The sequence below is a fragment of the Mobula birostris genome, chromosome 5 (assembly GCF_030028105.1).
Source record: "Mobula birostris isolate sMobBir1 chromosome 5, sMobBir1.hap1, whole genome shotgun sequence".
Lineage (NCBI taxonomy): Eukaryota > Metazoa > Chordata > Chondrichthyes > Myliobatiformes > Myliobatidae > Mobula > Mobula birostris.
The window spans coordinates 80,907,742-80,931,114 of NC_092374.1; the positions used below are offsets into that span (position 1 = coordinate 80,907,742).

The following is a 23,373-nucleotide window of genomic DNA, read 5'->3' on the forward strand; positions in this document are numbered from 1 at the left end:
AGTATCTTTCCTGTAGTCTGGTGACATTGCATTTGAAATATTGTGTAATGTATTGTAAGATGGCATACTAAATCTTATACTGCAGGTATGCTAAATGCCTTGGTCTATGAAAACAAGTGTACCAAATATCTTCACTACCCCACTTACCCATGTTGTCACTAGTAGCAAGCTGAAGATGTGTGCTCCAAGATGTCTCTACATTAACATTCCATTGAATTTGCCTTCAAAGTGCATTATTTATTGATTGAGTTACAGCACAGAATGGGCCCTTCTGGCCCTTCAAGCTGCGCTGCCCAGCAGTTCCCCGATTTAATCCTGGCCTAATCACAGGACAATTTACAATGCCTAATTAACCTACCAACCGGTTTGTCTTTGAAACTAGAGCACCCAGAGAAAACCCATGTCGTCACGGGGAGAACATATAAACTCCACCTAGGCAGTGGCAGAAATTGAACCTGGATCGCCTGTACTGTAAAACATTATGCTAACCACTACACTACCGTGCAGCTCCAATAACCATGCACCTCGCACGCGTGTGGATTAAACTGCATCTGCCATCATTCTGCCCCTCTTTCCAGCTAGTTAGCATCCCGCTGTATCATTAGACAGCTTTCTTTGCTATCTACAAATCCAACAACTTTTGTCTTGTCTCTAAACTTGCTAACTGGACCATCTGAATTCTCATCTATGTTAGAGGCAAAGTCCCAGCACTGATCCCTGCAGTATGCCACTTGTTCCAGACTTCCAGTCAGAAAAACACCCATCTAGCACTAACCTTTTCTTCTGACCACCATGCCAATTTGGCATCCAGTTGGCCAATGTCACTTGGATTCCTTTTGTCTTAACCTCCTGGGCTAACATTTCCATGCTGCATCTTTCTCAAAAGCATTACAAAGTCTGTAACCCATGTCCTCTGTTCTGCCTTCATTAGTTGACTGAGTTACCTTTGCCACTGATGCCTCCTATTACCCTGTGGCCCTCAGAACAGTATTTTGAGCAGAACTGACAGGCCTCCAGACAGAGGTCCTAGTTTATCAATTGTCCTCAATACCATGGGATGGCTTGCTGCAGAGGTATTAGATGTGTTTTGGGTTTTTTTTTCTGTTAACTCAGCTCTTGAAAATGAGTGCTCACCTTTACCAAGGACAAAATTGTGATCAACTGTGTCGCCCTCCACTATCCTGTGCTGGACCACATCAGGATCACTTTGGGTTAGGACAGTGTGCAGGAAGTTGGGGAAAAAATAAAAGAAAATGAGTTTATGTTGAGTAAACACTTGGAAGGTCCTGTGTGCTAGGCAGATGTGTTGGAGACTGGTGTTTCCATCAGCTTGGTTATTGCACTAACAAAAGGGTTGTTGTTTTTTTCCTTTCTCTTCCATTTCTCTACTTTTCTGCCTCTCCTCGCACTCCTGTTCCCCTTCCCTCCCTGCTGCTTTCTCTTCCCATTTCTCACTCTTCACTCCAACCCTCCTTCCCCACCTCGTCCTCCTCCTCCCCTTCCCCCTCCCCTCTCTCTCACATTCCCCTCTACCTCCCCACGCTCTCTCTCTCTCTCTCTCATTCCCATCTCTCTCTCTCCCTCCCTCTCTCTCTCATTCCCCTCTCCCTCCCTCCACCACCCTTCTCGTTCCCCTCTCCCTCCCTTCTTGTTCCCCTCTCCCTCCCTTCTCGTTCCCCTCTCCCTCCCTTCTCGTTCCCCTCTCCCTCCCTTCTCGTTTCCCTCTCACTCCCTTCTCATTTCCCCCTCTCTCCCTTTCTTTCTCACACTTCCCTGTAATGCAACCCACTCGCTTTTGCTGCTCTCTAATACCACCAGCACACTCTCTCATACCTCTCTGAAACCCCATTTTGTCTTGTTCCTCTCTGACTCCCTCCCCATCCTCACCCTTTTTTTTCCATCTGCCTCCTGCTTTATTTCCTCTGTCCCTCCATTTTGTCCAAGGCCCTGTACAGTTCCCCCTACCAGTGAGCATTCAGCTGCCCGCTTCTGGAGCCCACCCAAGCCAGGGGCACCTCATCCTCCCGCAGCCTTTTCCACAGCCTCCCACCCAGAGGCTCATCTCTTTCAGTAACGACAAGCTTCCTATTAACACGCTGGGAATCACAGGTGCAGCATCACTACCATCCCACTCACACTTTGCTTCTTGTGATAGCTGATCGTTTGAATGCTATGTCTCATCTGCCTTTTAAATGTTCAGTAGCACTGAAGGGGAGACTCTCGCCATCAAGACCTCTGAACTGTGACACAAGACCCAACCCAGCCTATGACTGAAATAAGCAACACACACAAAATGCTAGAGGAACTCAGCAGGTCAGGCAGCGTCTATGGAAAAGAATACAGTCGACGTTTCAGGCCAAGACCCTTCAGCAAGACTGGAGAGAAAAGATGAGGAGGGAGGAGTGAAGTAAAGAGCTGGGAAGTTGATTTGTGAAAGAGATATAGGGCTGGAAAAGGGGGAATCTGATGGGAGAGGACAGAAGGCCAGGGGAAGCAAAAAAGGGGGATCACCAGTGGGAGGTGATAGGCAGGCAAGGAGATATGATGAGAGAGGGAAAAGGGGATGAGGAATTGAGAAGCGGGGGGGGGGGGGGAGGTTGGCAGTTACCAAAATTTCAAGAAATCAATGTTCATGCCAGCAGGTTGGAGGCTACCCAGATGGAATATTAAGGCAAACAACAGGAATTCTGCAGATGCTGGAAATTCAAGCAACATACATCAAAGTTGCTGGTGAACGCAGCAGGCCAGGCAGCATCTCTAGGAAGAGGTGCAGTCGACGTTTCAGGCTGAGACCCTTCGTCAGGATTGGAATATTAAGGTGTTGCTCCTCCAATCTGAACGTGGCCTCGTCACAACAGTAGAGGAGGCCGTGGATGGACGTGTCAGAATAGAAAGTGGAATTAAAATGGTTTGCCACTGAGAAATCCCGCTTTTTCTGGTGGATGGAGCGTAGGTGCTTGGTGAAGCGGTCTCCCAATCTACATCGATGCAGATCTTTTCAATGATTTCCAAGTTCCCTGGCCCTGAGCATCTTACTTTCACCATGGATGTCCAGTACCTGTACACCTCCATCGCCCCACCAAGAAGGCCTCAGAGCTTTTCATTCCTTTCTGGACACCAGACCCAACCAGTTCCTCCCCACCACCAATCTTCTACATCAAGCGTAACTTATCCTCACCCTCAATAATTTCTCCTTTGGCTCCTCCCTCTTTCTTCAAACAAAAGGTGTACCCATGGGTTCTCATATGGGTCCCAGCTATGCCTGCCTCTTTGTTGGCTACGTGGAACAGTCTATGTTTCAAGCCTACACTGGTCACTCCCCCACTTTTCCTATTCTACATCGACGACTGCATTGGTGCAGCTTCCTGCTCATTGGTTTCATCAACTTTGCCTCCAGCTTCCACTCTATTCTCACATTTACCTGGTTTGTTTCCAACACTGCCCTCCCTTTCCTGGTCTCTCTGTCTCTTCTGTCTCTTTCTCTGGAGACAGCTTATCCACTAATGTGTATTATAAACCCACTGACTCACAGCTACCTGGACTATACCTCTTCCCACCTTGCTACTTGTAAAAATACCATCTCCTTCTCTCAATTCTTCTGTCTCTACCAGTTGGGGTAATCTATTGTATCCGGTGCTCCCGGTGTGGCCTTTTGTAGATTGGGAGACTGCTTCATCAAGCACCTATACTCTGTCCCCCAGAAAAAGCGGTATCTCCCAGTTTTAATTCCTCTTCCCACTCCCATTTTGACAGGTCCATGCATAGCCTCTTCTACTGTCATGATGAGGCCACACTCGGGTTGGAGGACCAACACCCTGTATTCTGTCTGGGTAGCCTCTAACCAGATAACATGAACATTGACATTGATTTCCCTAACTTCTGGTAATGCCCCCCCTCCTTCTCTATTCCCTATCCCCTTTCCCCTCTCACCATATCTCCTTGCCTGCTCATCGTCTCCCTTTGGTGCTCCTCCCCCTTTGTCTTTATCCCATGGCTTTCTGTCCTCTCCAATGAGATTCTCCCTTCTCCAGTCCTGTATCTCTTTCACCAATCAACTTCCCTGCTCTTTACTTCACCCCTCCCTCCTCCCAGTTTTACCTTGTGTTTCTCCCTCCCCTCCCCCCAAATTCTAACTGATTCCTCATCTTTTTCTTCTCCAGTCCTGCTGAAGGGTCTCGGCCCGAAACGTCGACTGTACTCTTTTTCTGTAGATGCTGTCTGGCCTGCTGAGTTCCTCCAGCATTTTGCGTGTGTTGCTTGGATTTCTGGCATTGCAGATTTCCTCTTGTTTGTGATATGACTGATATAGTTGGCAGTGCACAATCACCCAGCCCACCTTGTATCCTTCCCTCAGTATTCCAGTCCTGCTCCACGGCTGGGATGGCAGCAGAGATTCTAAGTGGCACATCAATTAAAAGCTAACTTATGTCCCCTGCTGGCAGATGTCATGTAATGTTGTATGTCCACATTTAGTTTGACAAACATCACTATTTTACCTCTGCTGTGAAGTCAGTTGAGAATCTGACAGGTACTCCTGAGAAGTGGTGATGGCATGACGTTTTTAGTTGAATAAGTTGTCCGAGTTGCCTCACCAGGCTCTGCTCATTAAGAAAGAAATCTTGGGTGAGAGTTTGGTGCACTCTTGCAGAGCACAGAGCTCCTGACGGTGATCTTCCCTGCAACTGAATAGCCTCCACCCCCAAAGAGTAAGAAGGTGTCAATGATCCACCCTTGTGCTCAAGGGAGGAACACGCTATCAGAGCAAGCCCAACTGTATCCAAGAAGTAATTAGCTTAGAGTTAATAAAAGCTACATGCTAATGAGTTGGTCTTCCCCAAATTCCTCCATGATTTGTTTTCAGATGCAGAACAAAGAATATTAAATTATAGCCCATTCCCTCCAGAGTCTTGCTGGTGAGAGATTATCCCTCTGCCTGTTAGCTCAGTCATTTCCTTCATCATTGATCCTCGACCACAGGGCATTTTCCAAGCCTGATCCACCTCACAGGTGTCCCAGGTTTGATCTCTCTGTCTAGTTTTTACTTACAGGTGGTGACATCTTCTTTCATAAACTTTGCACAGTTTGTTAGTATGCTGAAGTATTGTGTGTTGGGTTACACAAAGAACAGAGTTTATTTAATGCTTGATACTTGAGGGCAACTGGATCAATGTGCAAGTAGAAAATGCTGGAAATATCTGTGGGGAGGTAAATGGTTCATTAGAATTTACTTTATTCCATATTTCAATGTTTTTCAATGCCTCGTATTCAGTGTAATTCAACAGCAGGTTATTGACATAGATATAGCGCAGATTGTGTATGACAGAACCCGGCAGCCAAGTTAATGTTAATAAGTCTGTCAGAAAACCTGGTGTGTATTTACCTGTCGTTTTCCAGCTCCCTTGCCTTCTATCGATGTAAGCAAGGTTGTCTCTCAGTATGCAGGGGATTAGCAGATTTCAGTTGGTGTCAGTATGGGTGGGGGATGAAGAGAACTGAAGAGAATATTCCTATTTAAAAGAGCTGAGAGGAATCAGACTCACTGAGGATGAAGTGGATTTGGGCTAGTTGAAATTTGTTATGATGGGTGATGTGACGTAAGGTTTAAGTTATGCAGTGCACTGTATGCTAGACAGAGAGAACAATATCGCATAAGCCAATAAAACCAGTAGTGGATTCTAAGAACCCTCTTCCCAGTTTGATCCCAAGCTGTGTGGTGTTTGTAAATCTGTCGGTCACGTGATCTGATGCAAGTCCCTGTTTGGTCACAGATCCCAGCTGTCCATTGAGACATGTTTACACTACCTGGTATGGTGGTGTCGTTCCCATTCATTGCGTACCATTATTCATCCATGTTGTATGGGGAGAGTGGTGCTTTCAGTCTCATTTATTTGGGTAAAGTCTTCCACATTCTTATTTTAGCATCTGCAATAAAAGCTACCATTGGAAGTGTGATAGCTGGTAGGGAGATGCAGGCTAAGATTGGTGGGTTTGTTCCTAGAAATGACTTCTTCAAAAAAATCAAGAAATCGCTTATACAAAGGAAATATATTATCCCAGTCTACAATTCACTTGCCAATTGTTGCACACTTAAGCGTCCCTACTCAATCTGGCTCTTCCAGTGCAAAAGGAGAGCCAAGCTTTATCCATTGTGACAAAATGAAAGTAAGCTGACACAAATGAAATACCCAGCCAGCTACAGCACTGTTAGAGGGCAGACCACTCACTCTTCAGCACGGCAACCCCCACCCACCCACCTCCGAATCTGTCCCACTATTCCAGTGGGTTGTGGTTGTAGCTGATGCGTACCATAACTCTTGGCTATCCTTCTTGTTTCTGTAACTCAATACCCCAGTCTAGGAGCTATCTGCCTATGTTTTGAAAGCTCAGAAATTTTTTTTTAGAGTTGAATGCTCTATATGTCCATTAAAATGAAAAACTTTCTCATGTCACACTGGGACACTCTTACTCTAACCTCTGCAGTCATAGTGACTTGCCCCACCAGCAGGCACCCCCTCTCTCTCCATTCCGTCCACCATCTGCTGAACTCACAGGAATATCAGTCACTGTGCACCATTGTATTCTGCACTTGTTTCCCTCAAGGCCAGTGTCATTTGCCCATGGAGCTGTGTCTGAACTGAACACACTGATCCAGATGAATAGACCACCAGCCATTCCTAGAAATTGTTGAGTTCTGCCTTTTCAAAGCAAAGTAAGGATGTGAAAGACACAAGGGCGGTGTGGGTTAAGTGGGGAGGTGGAATCTGGTTCCTTAAGAGGAAAGTTGCTGTTCTTATTACTTGAGTTACTGATTCTTTCAAAGACATTGATTATCATCAGGATATACCAAGTCACACCTTGAATGACACCCTTTTCTCTCTTCCTTCACCTCTTACAGCATCCAATGGTCCTTCTGCTTTGGAGAAAAAAGAGAGCATCAAAGAAGGAGTGAACGTGGAAAAGAAAGAGAAGAGAGGGGAAATAATATGTATAGATGATTGACCACCCTTCCTGCCCTCACTATCAGTTGTGTTCATATTTTGTTTTGAGAGATGAAACACAAGACTAAAGATATCCTTCATGTGTGTTTTTGCCCCAGGGGTTTGTGTGTGTGCGTGTGTGTGTGAGTGAGTATGAGAAGGAACATCTCTCCTTGAAAAGATGGGTAAATAACATACTAGATACCCCTCCAATTACCTCCTTCCTTCCTTCCAACATCCCAAACTCGCAGAGCCAGCAGTCAAGAGGCAAACCACTGGTGGCAGTAGTCATTGTGCTTCTCTGTCGGTGATCCTAACTTTGAGTAGTTATAGAAATGTGGAATCTTTTCCATCCATGACTTATCCCAACCCACCTATTTGTGGTTCTTTCTCACAGCTGACAAGTAAAAATGGGCATAATCTAAACAAGCCAACCTGCTGTCAGGAATGGTGCTGAGCTCAGCAAATAAGCCCTTGAACTCTTAGTTAATCTCAGACTAGTTGTACAGTTCGGAGAATGAAGATGTGGGGAATGTGCTTAGTTCTCAACATTGTCCCCGCTGCAAAATGCACCATGGAATGTCTATGGATGGGCTCCCTCATCAGGGATCAAATCTTGTTCTGGCTAGTTATCTCCCAGTTGGCCTAGCTGATGGGTAGTTGCACTACTGACAGGGCTATTGTGAATGCATTGGGCCTGATTGCATGTTGGGTCAGTGAGAAGTGGGCTGGTGGTCAGAAGGAATTCTGAGCAGTGCAGCCTGGTCATGTATGGTGTGCAGAAACCTTTTTGTGTGCATGTCATAAATTGGTTTCTTGAGATTCTGTCTATACTTTGGATGGGAGGTTGGGATAGGGATACTGTAATCTTGGCAGCAATTGTAGGGTACTGCAGCTTTAAACTTTGTTCAAGTTCTTTATAACAGACCCCCTTTTTGCATGTGTCTGAAGGAGCTGTGGTCCACATCTGATTGCATTTCTGGTCCCTATTGTCAAAATGTTTTTGTGCCTGTACTCTGACTCATAAGGATAGCCATTTTGAAACAACTTGGCTGCTGGATTATACAGCCAATAATGGTGTTCTTGTTTCTTTAAATTAGATCATGAGTTGGTTTGAGTGTTGGGGAGGTAGGAACTGGGATGGGTAGAAAAAAAACCCTGTTTCTGAACAATGCTAGACGTTGGCATTCTGTGCATTTCTATACCTGGCCGTTGGTTCTCACTCATGGTCTGGAGTTCATTAAATGAAGACTGGTTTTAAATGTGCAAAGAGCAGAAGGTGAAAGGCCAGAAGGATGGGAGTCAGCAACAATGAATGGAAAATGGGTTAATATTCTCTGGGGGGGGAGTGGGGAGGGTTGTTACTGGAAAGAAGCTGACTAGCTGTATTGTGGCCAGTATGTTCTCTTTCCTAAGCTGACTGACTCGCTGTGCTCACTTTATTTAATGTTTACATTTAATCTGGATGTGTTAAGCATAAGAGTTTTAAATTTACTCTATAATTACTACAATCACCTTTCACTAAACTCCTAAACTGTGATCCCTAACAGGAGGGGTAAGACAGACTGCTATTCTTGCTCCATATGCCCAAGACCACCAGAAATTCGGGAGGATGGAGGGGGTTTGAGATGCACAGCTTGAACTTGTTCCCTTGTCCTCTCCACCCGGGATCCTCCCACTCACCAAGGAGTTGATCTTGGTACCTGACAAAGTCATCTGGAAAAATGAGTCTCCTTTTCCTTCACCCTCCTTACCCATAACCCTTCCACTCCTTCGCCACCGTCTTTAGGTGAACTTCCTCATCCCTGATCGTGGTCCTACTGTTTTCCTGGGTATATCTATTACACACCCCTCCTGGGCTAGGAGTGTCTGGGGTCAAGTGGAGTAACAGCACTTGGTAAGGTGGAACCCACGGACTTGGTACAGGTTCCCTCACTAGCCAGCCTACAGGAGCAAAGGCAGCTGAAAACTCTGCGTCCTCACAACCCTGCCCCTTCCACAAAGTTGCCCCGCCATAGAATAGCTTCCCAAAAGTTACTTCCTTGGTTTGAGCTTCAAGATGCCAATGAGGTTAGCTAGTAAGGGTTGAGAGTGGGGTGGCACCAATTCCAGGGATATTCTGGGACTGAGGGGTGGGGGGGGGGGTGGGAAGAATATCGTGCCAGTTCTGTGCCATATGCATTGTATATGTTACTTCTGTGACCTGGGTTGTCATTGCTTTCTCGCAGTCTGTCTCAATCCGTTCAACACCGGCATGGTGAGCAAGTGTGGGGCAAAAAGACTGCTTACAAAGGAAAAAAATATATATTCTTTAAATTATGTCTGCATAATAATCTGTTTCAGCTGACATCTTATTACTTAATATCCTTTGTTTTAAAAGAATATTTTGAAGAATTGTTTTTTTCATTAAAGTTTTTGTTTTGTTACACATTTGAAATTGTCTCCATTGTGCATTGATCCTATATCACTGGGAGGATCTGGCTGAGAGCTTTCCTTTTTTTCCCTTCGCACAACCCAGTGACCCAGCAGGGGTAAAGAACTAATATTCACACGTCTCACCTGTTCCTGTATCACTGAAAGGATTTGGCTAAGAGCATTTCACTTTGCTGCTTTCTTCATCACATAGTACCATGACACAGCAGGGATGAAGAACTAACTTTCACACAACATCTCACCCATGTCGAGTGCCCATGCTTTGTACTGTCAGAGCTCTGGCCCGTCAACGTTGCTACTTGGTGGGATGTAATTGGAATTGGTGTATTATTGTCACCCAGAAAAGTACAGCACAGGAATAGGCCTTTTGGCCCACAATATTGTGCTGAACGAATTAAGGTGTACCAAGATACAGTGAAAAGCTAACTTTGCTTTATTTGCCATCTGTACAGATCATTTCAAAACCTAAATAATCAGGGTGGTACAAGGGGAAAACAATAGTGATGTGAATATAGTCTTACAGTTAGAGAGTGCAGATGGACAAGGTACAAGAGCCATGATGAGGTAGATTGTGTTGTTGAGTCCATTGCTCATGTGCAAGAAGTCCATTCAAGAATCTTGTAACACCAAGATAGAAGCTGTCATTGAGCCTGGCGGTACCTGTTTTCAAGCTTTTGTATCTTCTGCCTAATGGAAGAAGATGATTATCAGTAGGTGTATTTAAAACAGAGGTTGATACGTACATAATTAAGGCATCAAAGATTACAGTGGAGGGAAGGTAGGAGAATGGTTAAGAGGGAAAATAAATCAATAAGTCAAATGGCAGAGCAGACTTGATGTGCCAAGTGGCCTAATTCTGCTCCTATGTCTAATGGTCTTATGGAAGGGGGGAGAAGAGAGAATGACTAGGGTGGGGGAACTTTTATTACATTGACTGTACTCTTGAGGTAGTGGAAAGTCTAGATGAATCAATAGAAGGGAGGCTGGTTTTCATGTCTATAATATTGAAATTTTTGTCATCTTGGTCAGAGCAGTTGCTGTACCAAGTTGTGATGCATCTGGGTGGGATTTTTTGTTGTTGAGTGTCAGGGGGGACATGCAAAATTTCCTTTAGCCTTCTGAGGAAGTACAGCCCTGGTGTGCTTTCTTGGCTCTGCTGTCTATGTGATCCCGTGGCCACAGTTATAAAAAGCAGTATCCCAGGGCCTGTTTGAAATCTCAGTGACAGTGTTAGATCAGGTGGTAGCTAAATGGAAAAACTACCTCCAGCTGATTCCATCTCCTTCGGCCTGTCTAGGCCAGTAAAACCCACCCACGAGCACCAGAGTACCACAGTCCGTGGAAAGAGGTCAAGGAGCCAAGGGAAGGCGCAGGCTCTGGTCTTGGCTACTGGGAGGGTGATCAGCAAGCAGTCTCCAGGAATGTGACCAGCTTTGCTGGCAAGGGCCCTCACTGACGAAAGAGCCATGATTGTTGGAGGAGGGGGGTGGTTTGGAGCAGGTGTACAATGATCATAGGATTGCCCATAGGAAGGGAAGGGGTGAGGGAGTCTGTATATGTCCAATCTGTCCAGCAGACACTGCTCTCCAGTCATCTTGGAGCTTCTTGACATTGACCAAGGCACAGGGTGTGTCAACTATATGGGATATCCCATATTAGAAGAATCCCCAAGGATCCTCTTGAACAGCTGCAGATGTGCTACAGAAAACATCCTGGCCAGTTTTACTTCAGCTAGGGATGGCAGCTGCTCTGCTCTAGAGCAATGGAACCCACAGAGAGCAGTAAACGCTGCCCAGTCCATCACTTCCATCCAGTCCACTTCACCATGCATTGCTCCAGGAAGGCTAATGGTATTATCACGTATGTCTGCCACAGTGGGTGAAAAAAATCACATTATTAAGATTTTAGGAACAGGAGTTCGATCATTCAGCTCCTCAAGCCCATTTACCATTCCATGGCAGATCTGCCTTGGATCTCCTCTCCTGTGCTGGTTCCCATCACCCTCAATTTGAAACTTTCAAAAAATTATATACCTTCCCTTTAAACAATTCTATTCTCCTCAACTCTATGGGGTAAACTCCAGACATTTGCTAAACAGTTTTGAATGACTGCTGCCTCATGCTGTAACTGTCCGCCTCCACCTCCCACTGGTGGAAACATCTCCACAGTGACTCTGTCACATCTCCTCAGGGTCTGAAGTATTTCAATATTGCCTCTCATTCTTCTAAAAGTTCAAAGAATGTCAATGTAACTTGCCTAGATAGGACAATCCTCTCATCCTAGGAACAAAGGAGATATTGTTTTCCAATCTATTGGTATACACCAGGAATTCAGTGAGTTTTGAAAAACCTGAACCAGCTTCTGAAGGCCCTCGTGCCAGCTTTTGACACATTGGCCTTCATAAATCAAAGTATTGAGTGCAGGAGATGGGGAAATGTAAGTGTCTTTATGCACACAGCAAGCCTTCAGAAGAAGGGGTCTGAGAGTTTCTCCTGACACAATGTTTTATTCTTTCTGAACAAAGGTAAAACTAAATCATTTGCTTCTGTTTCAATGGCTATAATTACCTACTTATTTTTTCTATCTTGTTTGATATATTAGCAGAATTACGTATTTATGATGGTTGCACATCCCAATTAGCAGAACCCCCTTGAATATTCAATACTGGTGTCTGTTCAGAAAACTTCTGAGCACTATCTCCTATATTATATATCTATATAACAGGTGCATATAGAGCTCTGCACCTTCAGAACTAAAGACTACCACCTGGTGGCACTGATGTCAATTATCATTACATGATTTGAGTGGCTGGTAGTGGCACACATCAAAAACTCCGTTCCTGCCACAGTGGGCACTCACCAATATGCCTACTGACAGAATTGCTCTACAATAGATCATAGCATCTGTCATGCACCTGGCCCTGAATCACCTAGAAATCTAAAGACACTTGTGTCAGAATACTGTTTCTGGATTACATTTGGGCTTCAACTCTATTGTCCCACAGACTTTGGTGAACAAACTCCTGCTCCTCAGTCTAAATAAACCACTGTGCAACTGATAGTTAGACTTCCTACCAAACAGACCTCAGATAGGATGCACAACCGCTGCACTCTTCCCAACATCCTCAACAGATGTACTCACCCCCCAGGGCTGTGTACTGAGGCCTTTGCTGTCTCATGTTCACCAATGAAACAACAGTGGTGGAGCTTATCGACAACAACCATGAGATGGCCTACAGAGAGGAGGTGGAAGAGCTCGAAGCCAGGTGCCAGGCAAATAATCTCTTCCTCAATGTCAATAAAACAAAGGAAATGGTTATCAACGTCAGGAGAACTTGCACCACCCATAACCCCCTTTACATCAGCGGCACAACAGTGGAAACTACGAGCAGTTTCAAACTCCTCAGGGTACACAGTTTGCACGACCTCTCATGGTCCCAGAACACATTCTTCATAATCGGGGAAGCTCACCAACGTCTCTACTTCCTAAGGAGGCTGAAGAGAGCTGGGCTTTGTGCATCTGTACTCACGTCATTCTACAGATGCGCAGTGGAGAGCATCCTAACAAGCTGCATCATAGCCTGGTACAGAAACTCTACAGTGGCAGACAAGTAGGTTCTACAGTGGATAATCAAAACTGACCAATGCATCATTGACACCAGTCTAGGCATCATCATCTTCAACCCTTTACCTTTTCCACCCATCACCTCCCATCTTTTCTTCATCCCCCTCTCCAACCACCTTTCACCTATCACCTTCTAGCTTGTCCTTTTGTCCTCTACACCCTCCCCCCACCCCACCCCACCTTCTTAACCTGGCACCTTTTTTTTAAACTTACAGGGCACGTTGAAGGTGATCTTATGCAGTACAGCTTGATGGATATGATTAAATTCTCTCATTTCAGCCCGATACAGCTGAGAATCACAACTTTCCAAGGTCTGTACAGTTAATAAAGATGTCTGAATGCAGATGAATAATGTATCACTGTTTAAAACCAATGGAGTCAATACCAATTGTGGGCGTACTTCTCGCCGAACTCCTCGTGGGAAACGTGGCTGCCAGTGAGGGATAGAGGTGTGTTTAAGAAAATGGGGTTTTTGACTCCCAATACCGACCATCTCACTGGCAAACGTACAGTCTCCAGTAAATAGAATCGATGATCTCAGAGCTAGGGTGCTGTATCTGAGGGACATCAGGACTGTGCGTGTCCTTTGTTTCATGGAATCCTGATCAACCCCTTCCATAGTGGATGCGGCGATTCAGATTGATGGGTTCACTATACACTGTCCGGATAGGACTTTTGAGTCCCTCAAAAGCAGAGGAGGTGTATGCCTCATGATCAACTCCTCTTGGTGCACAAGTGTATTAGTGTTGTCTCAATTCTGCTCACCAGACCTGGAATAGCTTGCAATTAAGTACCGTCCATTTTACCTGCTGCAGGAGATTTCTGCAATCATTTTGGTAGCGGTATACGTTCCACCTCAGAGCAATCAAGCTCTGACTGATCTGAGAAATGGGATCAACACGCACGAAACAGCACACCCTGACGCCTTCGCCATCATCTTGGGGGATTTTAACTGGGCCGTCCTGAAAAAAATCACTAAATAATTACCATCAATAAATCACTTGTGGTACCAGTCAAAACAACACACTGGACCATCAAGAGTGCCTACCGCGCTATTCCACGCCCATACTTTGGAAAGTCTGCTCACCTGCCCTTACTTCTACTCCCTGAATATAGGCAGACTGGAATCTGCGGCACCAGTAGTGAGGACCAAGAGGGTATGGACAAGGGAAGTACAGGAGCGCCTACAGAACTGCTTTGAATCTGTGGACTGGACAGTGTTCAAGGATTCATCTTCAAATCTGGATGAGTATACCGCAGATGTTGCCGACTTGATTAAAACCTGTGTGGATGAACGTGTGTCTATAAAAATTTGCTGGACATTCCCAAACCATAAGCCGTGGATGAACTAGGAGGTACATCATCTGCTGAAGACTAGATCTGTGGCATTTAAGTCTGGCGACCAAGGTCTGTACAAGAAAACCAGGCATGACTTGCAGAGGGGTACTTCAAAAGCAAAGAAACAATTCCAAGCAAGGTTGGAGGCAACAATGGATGTACGACAGCTCTGGTAGGGTCTGCAAGACATTATTTCCTGCAAGCGAAGCCTAATAGCATGAATGGCAGCGATGTTTCACTACCAGATGAGCTCAACACCTTCTATGCCCACTTTGAAAGGGAGAATATAACTACAGCTGTGAAGATCCTACTGCACACTTGTATCTCTGTCTTGGAGGCCGATGTTAGGCTGTCTTTCAAGAGGGTGAACCCTTGCAAGGTGGCAGGCCTAATGGAGTACCAGGTAAGGCCCTGAAAACTTGTGCCTATCATCTGGCGGGAATATTCAAGGACATTTTCAACCTCTCACTGCTACAGTCAGAAGTTCCCACCTGCTTCAAAACATCAACAATTATATCAGTGCATAAGAAGAGTAGTGTGAGCTACCTTAATGACTATCCGCCAGTAGCACTCACATCTACATTGATGCAATGCTTTGAGAGGTTGGTCATGCAATCTCAATGGCTCTTCACACAGCCTTAGATCACCTGCACAATACAAACACCTACTGTATGTCAGGATGCTGTTCGTTGACTATAGCTCAGCGTTTAATACCATCATTCCCACAGTCCTGATTGATACAGAACCTGGGCATCTGTACCTCCCTCTGCAACTGGATCCTCGACTTCCTAACAGGAAGACCACAATCTGTGCAGATTGGTGATAATATATCCTCCTCACTGACAATCAACACTGGCGCTCTTCAGGGGTGTGAGCATAGGTATAGATGAAATACTGTACCATCTATAAATTTGCTGATCATACAACCATTGTTGGTAGAACCTCAAATTGGGATGAGAGAGCGTACAGGAGTGAGATATACCAGCTAGCTGAGTGATGCCACAGCAACAATCTGGCACTCAACGTCGTTAAGACGAAAGAGCTGATTGTGGACTTCAGGAATGGTAAGATGAGCGAACATGAACCAATCCTCATAGAGAGATCAGAAATGGAGAGAGTGAGCAATTTCAAGTTCCTGTGTGTCAAGATCTGTGTGGATCTAACCTGGTCCCAACATATCGATGAAGCTATAAAGAAGGCAAGACAGCAGCTATATTTCACTAGGAGTTTGAAGAGATTTGGCTTGTCACCTAAAAAATCAAAAGCTTCTATAGATGTACCATGGAGAGCATTCTGATAAGCTGCATCACTATCTGGGATGGGGGGGTGGGGTGGGGTGGGGGGGGGGCTACTGCACAGGACTGAAAGAAGCAACAGAAAGTTGCAAAATTATTCAGCTCCATCATGGGTACCAGCCTCCACAGTATCCAAGACATCTTAAAGGAGCGTTGCCTCAAAAATGCAGTGCCCATCACCCAGGACATGCCCTCTTCTCATAGCTACCATCAGGAAGGAGGTACAGAAACCTGAAGTCGCACACTCAGCGATTTAGGAACAGCTTCTTCGCCTCTGCCATACGATTCCTAAATGGACATTGAACCCATGGACACTACCTCACTTTTAAAAAAATATATAGTTTTTCTGTTTTTGCTTTATTTTTTAATCTACTTAATATGCATATATTTACTGTAATTAATTTACTTCTTTTTCTTTATATATTATATATTGCTGTACTTGCCATCTTTCCCCTTCCTTTCCAGTCCTGATGAAGGGTCTCGGCCCAAAGCATTGACTGTTTATTCATTTCCATAGATGCTGCCCAACCTGCTGAGTTCCTCCAGCACTTTTTTGTGTGTGTTGATCGGATATTTGCAGTCTTCTCCACAGTGTAAACCAATGCAAAATAAAATCTCTAACAAACAGTGCCTATAAAAAGTATTCACCCCCTTGAAAGTTTTCATGTTTTATTGTTTTATAACATTGAATCACTAGATTTAATTTGGCTTTTTTTGACACTGATCAACAGAAAAAGACGTGTCAAAGTGAAAACAAATCTCTACAAAGTTATCTAAATTAATTACATAAAACACAGAGCATAGAACATAGAAATCTACAGCGCGTTACAGGCCCTTCAGCCCACAATGTTGTACCAACCATGTAACCTACTCTAGAAACTGTCTAGAATTTCCTTACCACATAGCCCACTATTTTTCTAAGCTCCATGTACCTATCTAAGAGTCTCTTAAAAGGTCCTATTGTATCCGCCTCTACCACCTTCGCTGGCAGTGCATTCCACGCACCCACCTCTCTCTGTGTGAGAAACTTATCTCTGACATCCCCCTTGTACCTAATTCCAAGCATCTTAAAACTATACCCCCTTGTGTTAGCCATTTAAGCCCTGGGGGGAAAAGCCTCTGGCTATCCACACGATCAATGCATCTCATCAGCTTATACACACCTACCAGGTCACCTCTCAACCTCCGTCACTCCAAGGAGAAAAGGCCAAGTTCACTCAACCTGTTCTCATGGGGCATGCTTTCCAACCCAGGCAACATCCTTGTAAATCTCCTCTGCACTCTCTCTATATATCCACGTACTTCCTGTAGTGAGGTGACCAGAACTGAACACAATACTCCAATTGGGGTCTAACTAAGGTCTTATATAGTTTTAATTACAAATATAAAATGCAAAATAATTGCTTAAGTATTCATCCCCTTTTATATGACACACCAAATCATCTAGTTGGTGCAGCCAATTGGTTTTAGAAGTCACATGATTAGTTAAATGGACATCACCGTATGCAGTCAAGGTGTTTCATTTGATTGTAGTAAAAATACACCTGTATCTGGAATGTCCAACTGCTGGTGAGTCAGTATCCTGGCAAAACTACACCATGAAGACAAAAGAACACCATGAAAAGGTTATCGACAAGTCCTCATAAAATCTAAAGTTCCCAGTTAACTCCTGTAATACCTTGCTTGTAGAAGTATCTCCTGACACAATCCTCAAATATTTCTACATTACCCTTGTCAGTTTGGTTTGGCTAATCAATGCAGATTAAAGCTTCCAGCAACAATCACAGTTGATGCTTCTGATAGAAATCATATAGACATCTTTGTTCTATCAGGAGGACATGTCTTGGGGGCTATTGATTACTCCCATCTATATCTTCTTTCCTCACCTAGCCAAAATCTCCACCAAAGCCAATCTGAAATTCACATTAATATACTATATATTTGAGTGGTGGCGTGGAGATACGTCTCTACCGAAGGAGTTGTAAGGCACTCCTTGCCTCCGCTACCCTGCACAAGGTGTAGCACTTGCTTAGCCTCTCCCCCCCACCCCCGCCACCACCACACCGATCAGGGTCACGTGAAACCATGGGAGCAGGTGGTGGATGGTCATATGAGCAGCCGGTGCAGATCACAAGTCCTGGTATGTGGCCACTGACACCAGGCAGATGATCTTTGAAGAGTATTGATAATGGCTGTAAAGTCACTGCCCAGAAGAAGCCAATGGCAAATCATTTCTGTAGAAAAATTTACCAAGAGCATTCATGGTCATGGAAGGGACATGGTCATCCACATCATGCAGCATGGCACATAACAAACCAACGATATAATTGGAACAATCAGGGAGAGAGCTAAAAACACTGATTTTCTTAACAAGAATGTCTTATCCGAAAGCTGATGGTATATTGGGTTTTGTCAATGCATGGATTTTGGGTTTTAGTTCTTTTGTAAAGCTCGTTGTGATGCTGCATCCTGGCTTCTTACTTTGTATTTGCATTTTGCGAGACACATACTGATTACATCTCTGCCCTGAACTGAGGCTGTGGCCTGCAACAAATGGGCTCCTGGCCCTGAGACCCTGACCTTTTCAATGTGTTTCCATGTACTCGTAACAAATAAACTTGAATCTTTATCTTGATGTCACTTCCTGTCTGTGAGAATGCACATGTCTGGTCCTGTACAATGACAGTCCAGCTAATACCAGGGGCGGAGTGTGACAGCACTGCTGCATCGTTGCCTGAGGACAGCTGGAGAGAGTAGAAACACCAAGTGAGTCATGACCTCGTTACAGAAAGTTGAAATAATGACCACCCACCTCCTGCCTTCCATTCGACCACTCCTGAATTACGGGTGCCAGGGAATGTGAAGGAGCTTGGAGGAGCATGTTGGCACCAAAGTGTGTTGGCAGTGGTGTTTTCCAATGTGTTCGATGTTCAGTGAGATAGAGGGATGGAAAGGCCAAGTGGAACAAGCGCGAGGAGAGAGAGAGAGAATGAGGGAGGGAGAGAGGACGAGAGAGAGAGAGAGAGAACGAGGGAGGGAGAGAGGACGAGAAAGCATGTAAAAGGACACATAAAAGGGAACCATCTTCAGTGGTAAAGTTATCTACCCAGGCGAGGGTTGGACCCACTGATAACTTCCCACCGGTCACCCCTTTACACACTGTGAGGGCCACTGATCGATTCTCCCGATCAATCCTCCAAAAAGCCACCTTTCTGTGGGCACACAAAGCTGATCCAGTGTCCAAACCCATGTGTGTCTGGCTAACAACCAGCTGTCCTTGTATTTATCTCAGCATGCTGAACACCAGCTCTCCATCACATAACGCTGCCCTCGTCACCACTTTAACACACTGCGAGAGCCATTGATCCTCCAAAAGCCACCTTTCTGTGGGCACACAAAGCATCATCCAGTGTCCAAACCCACGTGTGTCTGTCTAACAACCCGCTGACCTTGTGGTTATCTCAGCATGCTGAGCACCAGCTCTCCATCACATAACGCCGCCCTCGTCACCATGACGACTCACGAGCTGCTCGTTGCTCCCTCTCCAAGTCAGTCGCACCCTCTCTCTCTCTTTTTAAAGGTACAGTCCATAAGAGATAATTCAGGATCCCGTCACATACCTGAAGAAGCAAAGGAGGAAGAATACAGAGTCATGAAGATGAAAACCCTCTCAAAATTGCCCCCTGAGAGGGATAAGAAAGCTGATGGGTGAACAAACCAAGGTGCTTGAAATGGTCAGGAATGGCAGCCGTATTTTGGGGAGATGGGAAGATCGAAGGGGCAGTAAGTTAAGGTTATGTATTTAACTGAGGAACAGCAGGAAGATAAAGAATTTTTAGAATTTAATCGAAGGAGCTGGGTCAGAAACATACAAAGAGCACAAGGGTGTACATGTTAAGGATGGATTTGTCCTGTAAGAAGGAAATTTTGTGGTCCCAGAGGGAGGAAGAAATCAGATGACCCACTGGTACCATGATCTATGGGGACACCAGGGAGCTGATAGCACTCTGGAAAAGATAAAGGAGGGGTGTTGATGGCCTAGGATGAATGATGACGTGGAGCACCATGTCAAGAATTGCTTGATTTGTGCACAATATAATCCTGACGGAACTGTAAAGAAAGGAGTCCTGCTACATACCAGACCAGTGGTAGGGCCTTGGGCACATTTGCAGATAGATTACATTGGACCTTTGCCACCACTTTGCCACCAGGGTACAAATATATTTTTGTCGTGCTAGATATTTTCACCAAGTGGATGGAAGCTTTCTCGATTAAGACATTCATGGCCAAAGCCACTGCAAAAATCTTACTGGAATGGATTTTTACTCGTTGGAAATTACCTTGGAGTATAGAATTAGATTAAGGCACACAGTGTACAGCCCAGATAACACAAGATGTCTTGGCACTTTTAGGGATCGAGCAGGGACTGCATATATACAACCTATAGATCACAGTCTAGTGGAATTGTGGAAAGAATGAACCGAACATTAAAAACTATGATGGCCAAAATGATGCATCAACGTGGAACAACGGGCAGGTACTTTTGCCTAATGTACTGGAATACAAAGGCATCATCAACGCCTTACGCCTCTTATAAGCTCATGACCGAGTGAGACGTGAGAGGATTGGAGGAGTTGTTAGGATTAGATTTGTCAGGACCCAAATTAGATGGGATTCTGTTAGAAAAGAGGGTACAATAATTGGTAGAGACGGTGAAGGAGGCCAATTATGTGGCAGCCCATCAATTAGGAAAGAAAAGGCAACAGAGTAAAGCCTACTTTGACTCAGAGGTCAGTCCCATAGAATTAAGTCCAGGACAAAGTGATGATTAGAATACATTAACTCACCTCATTTTTAAATCCAAGGGCCCTATGAAGTTATAGACAAAGCAAGTCCATCAGTGTACAGATAAAAGCAGATGGTACCACATCAACCAGTTGAAATTGGTGGGGGAGAAGCAAGAATGTTATCACCTTTGGTACGTAACAATTGACGTACATGATGGTCCCAATTTTGGAGACTTGACAATCGATGTATATGATAATCCTGATTTGGAAGATTTGAGGTTGGGACACCTGTAAAGAAAAGAAGAAAAAAAATTTTGGTTCCTGCCATCCCTATCCTGAAATGAAATTAGGTGGGGGAAAAGATAGATGGCTTGAGTCCAAATACAGTTGGGGGTCTGGATTGGATGGGTTAGAAACAGATGGAAAATATGGACTTCAAATGATCTATGATTAAACATAAGAACATAAGAAATAGGAGCAGGAGTCGGCCATCTGGCCTGTTGAGCCTGTCCCGCCATTCAATAAGATCATGGCTGATCTGGCCATGAACTTATCTCCACCTACCTGCCTTTTCCCCATAACCTTTAATTTCCCTACTATGCAAAAATCTATCCAACCTTGTCTTAAATATATTTATTGAGGTAACCTCTACTGCTTCATTGGGCAGAGAATTCCACAGATTCGCCACCCTCTGCGAAAAACAGTTCCTCCTCTTCTCCATCCTGAATCTTGAGGCTATGTCCCCTAGTTCTAGCCTCACCTACAAGTGGAAACAAGTTTCCTGCCTCTATTTTATCTATCCCTTTCTCAATTTTATATTTTTATATTTTCATTCTTCTGAATTCCAGCGAGTACAGTCCCAGGCGACTCAATCTCTCCTCATAGTCTAACCCCCTCATCAGAGGAAGAGGTGTTTGCTGTCTTGAGGCAAATTAGGATGGATAAATCCCTTCCCTCAGAGAAGTACAGAAGTTGCCGGGGCCCTAGCAGAGTTGTTTAAATCATCCTTGGCGACAGGAGAGGCAGTGAAGGACTGGAGGATAGCTAATCTTGTTCTGCTGTTTAAGAAAGGCTCCAAGAATGAGCCAGTGTTGGGAAAGTTATTGGAAGTTATTCTAAAGGACGGGATAAATGGGTATTTGGATAGACATGGACTGATTAGGGATAGTCAGCATGGCTTTGTGGATGTAGGTTGCATCTAACCAATTTTATAGTTTTTGAGGAAGTTACCAGGAAAGTCGATGAAGGAAAGCAGTTGTTGTTGTCTACATGGACTTCAGCAAGCCCTTTGACAAGGTCCTACATGGGAGATTGGTCAAGAAGGTTCAGTCAGTCAGTGCTCAGGATGAGGTAGTAAATTGAATTAGAGATTAGCTTTGTGGAAGAAGCCAGAGAGCGGTATTACAGGGTTGCCTCTTTGATTGGAGTCCTGTGGAACAAGCTACCAGCTCAAGAGGTGGATGGATGCAGGGTTAACTCCAGCATTCAAGAGAAATTTGGGTAAGTACTGTACATGAAAGGGAGGAGTATGGAGGGATATGGTCTGGGTGCAGGTCAATGGGCCGAATGGCCTGTTTGTGTGCTGTACTTCTCTCTGACTTTATGATAATGAATTTACTTATTTACAAGTGTCTTTGCTGGACAGACCCTTCCCACCATCGACCACATTTCCAAAACGAGTTGCCTTAAGAAGGCAGCATCCATCACTAACACTATCTCACTATTTGCTTTTTGCCCTATTTATTTACTTATAGTTATTGTAATGTACACTCAGTGGTCACTTTATTAGGTACCTCCTGTGCACGTTAAACCTGACTTCTGTTTAATGACACATTTAACAGACGGTCACTGGGTGTATGTTCATGGTAGCCCTTCCACTTCAAGGTTTGATGTGTTGCGTGTTCAGCGATGCTTCTCTGCACAACACTGTTGTGTTACGTACCCCGTAACGGGTTAAAGAACTAGCAGAAATGGAACACAGCTACTTCTGGTATTGCTGTTAACATAAGCTATTTTAATAGTAACTACGCAAAACAGTAATATCATCATCATCATCATCATCAGGTGCCGTGCCCAGTTTGAGCTTTCACTATCATGGCCCACACACTCCTGTTTCTGGTCAGGTGGATCAATTCATTGGTATTCATTTCCAGTTCTCTGCCTGCTGTCTCCATCATTATTTGTCTTTGTCTTCCTCTTGCTTTCTTCCCTTCAATCTTTCCCATAATTACTGTGCATTCTAACTCCTCTTTCCTAATCACATGCCCAATGAAGTTTTGTTGCCTTTTTATGATCTCATACATTATTTCTATTTTTGTGTTTGCTCTGTTCATGACATCCTCGTTAGATATTCGTTTTGTCCATGATATTCTTTGCATCCTCCTCAAAAACCACATTTCTGCTGCTACAATTCATTTCCTCATGTTACTAGATATTGTCCAACATTCTGAGCCATATAACGTAACTGGATAAACATAACATTCCAGTACTCTGAGGTGGGTTGTCATGCCTAGTTTAGTATTGGTCAGTATACTCTTCATTCTCGTAAAGGTGTCTTTTGCCATCCCTATTCTTCTTTTGATGTCCAAGTCACACCTGCCATCTGATGTCACCCAGCTTCCTAAGGAGCAAAAGTTCTTTACTTGTTTTATGTCTTCCCCGTTTATTCTCAGCCTGCAGATAGGATCCTCCTTCTTTTTGGATATCACCATACATTCTGTCTTTTTGCAATTGATAGACAGATCCATTTTTGCACTTTCTTCAACAATTATATCAATTAAGTTTTGTAGTTCTTCCTCCGCACTTGCAATTAACACGGTGTCATCTGCATATATGAAATTATTCATGTTTTCACCGCCAACTTTGATTCCCAGAATGTCTCTTATTTTTTGTAATATTGTTTCACTGTACACATTAAAT

General features: G+C 44.4%; 1 protein-coding gene and 1 long non-coding RNA gene across 6 annotated transcripts in view; one reads left to right on the forward strand and one right to left on the reverse strand.

Annotated features, from left to right (window-relative positions):
• Window positions 1-9,414, forward strand: part of chd3 (chromodomain helicase DNA binding protein 3) — a 130,815-nt gene extending 121,401 nt beyond the window's left edge. For all 4 annotated transcript variants that reach the window (XM_072258256.1, XM_072258260.1, XM_072258259.1 and 1 more), the window contains one exon: window positions 6,896-9,414. In XM_072258256.1, the coding sequence (XP_072114357.1) occupies window positions 6,896-6,999 (104 nt within the window). In that variant the 3' untranslated portion in view covers window positions 7,000-9,414. The remainder of the gene's footprint in view (window positions 1-6,895) is intronic.
• A 463-nt stretch (window positions 9,415-9,877) lies between these two features.
• LOC140197278 (uncharacterized) overlaps window positions 9,878-23,373 on the reverse strand; it is a 37,582-nt gene continuing 24,086 nt past the window's right edge. For both annotated transcript variants that reach the window (XR_011885902.1, XR_011885903.1), the window contains exons 2-5: window positions 20,515-20,742; window positions 19,117-19,287; window positions 13,841-13,996; window positions 9,878-10,097 (exon numbers count right to left, since the gene is read on the reverse strand). This is a non-coding gene — a long non-coding RNA (uncharacterized lncRNA). The remainder of the gene's footprint in view (window positions 10,098-13,840; window positions 13,997-19,116; window positions 19,288-20,514; window positions 20,743-23,373) is intronic.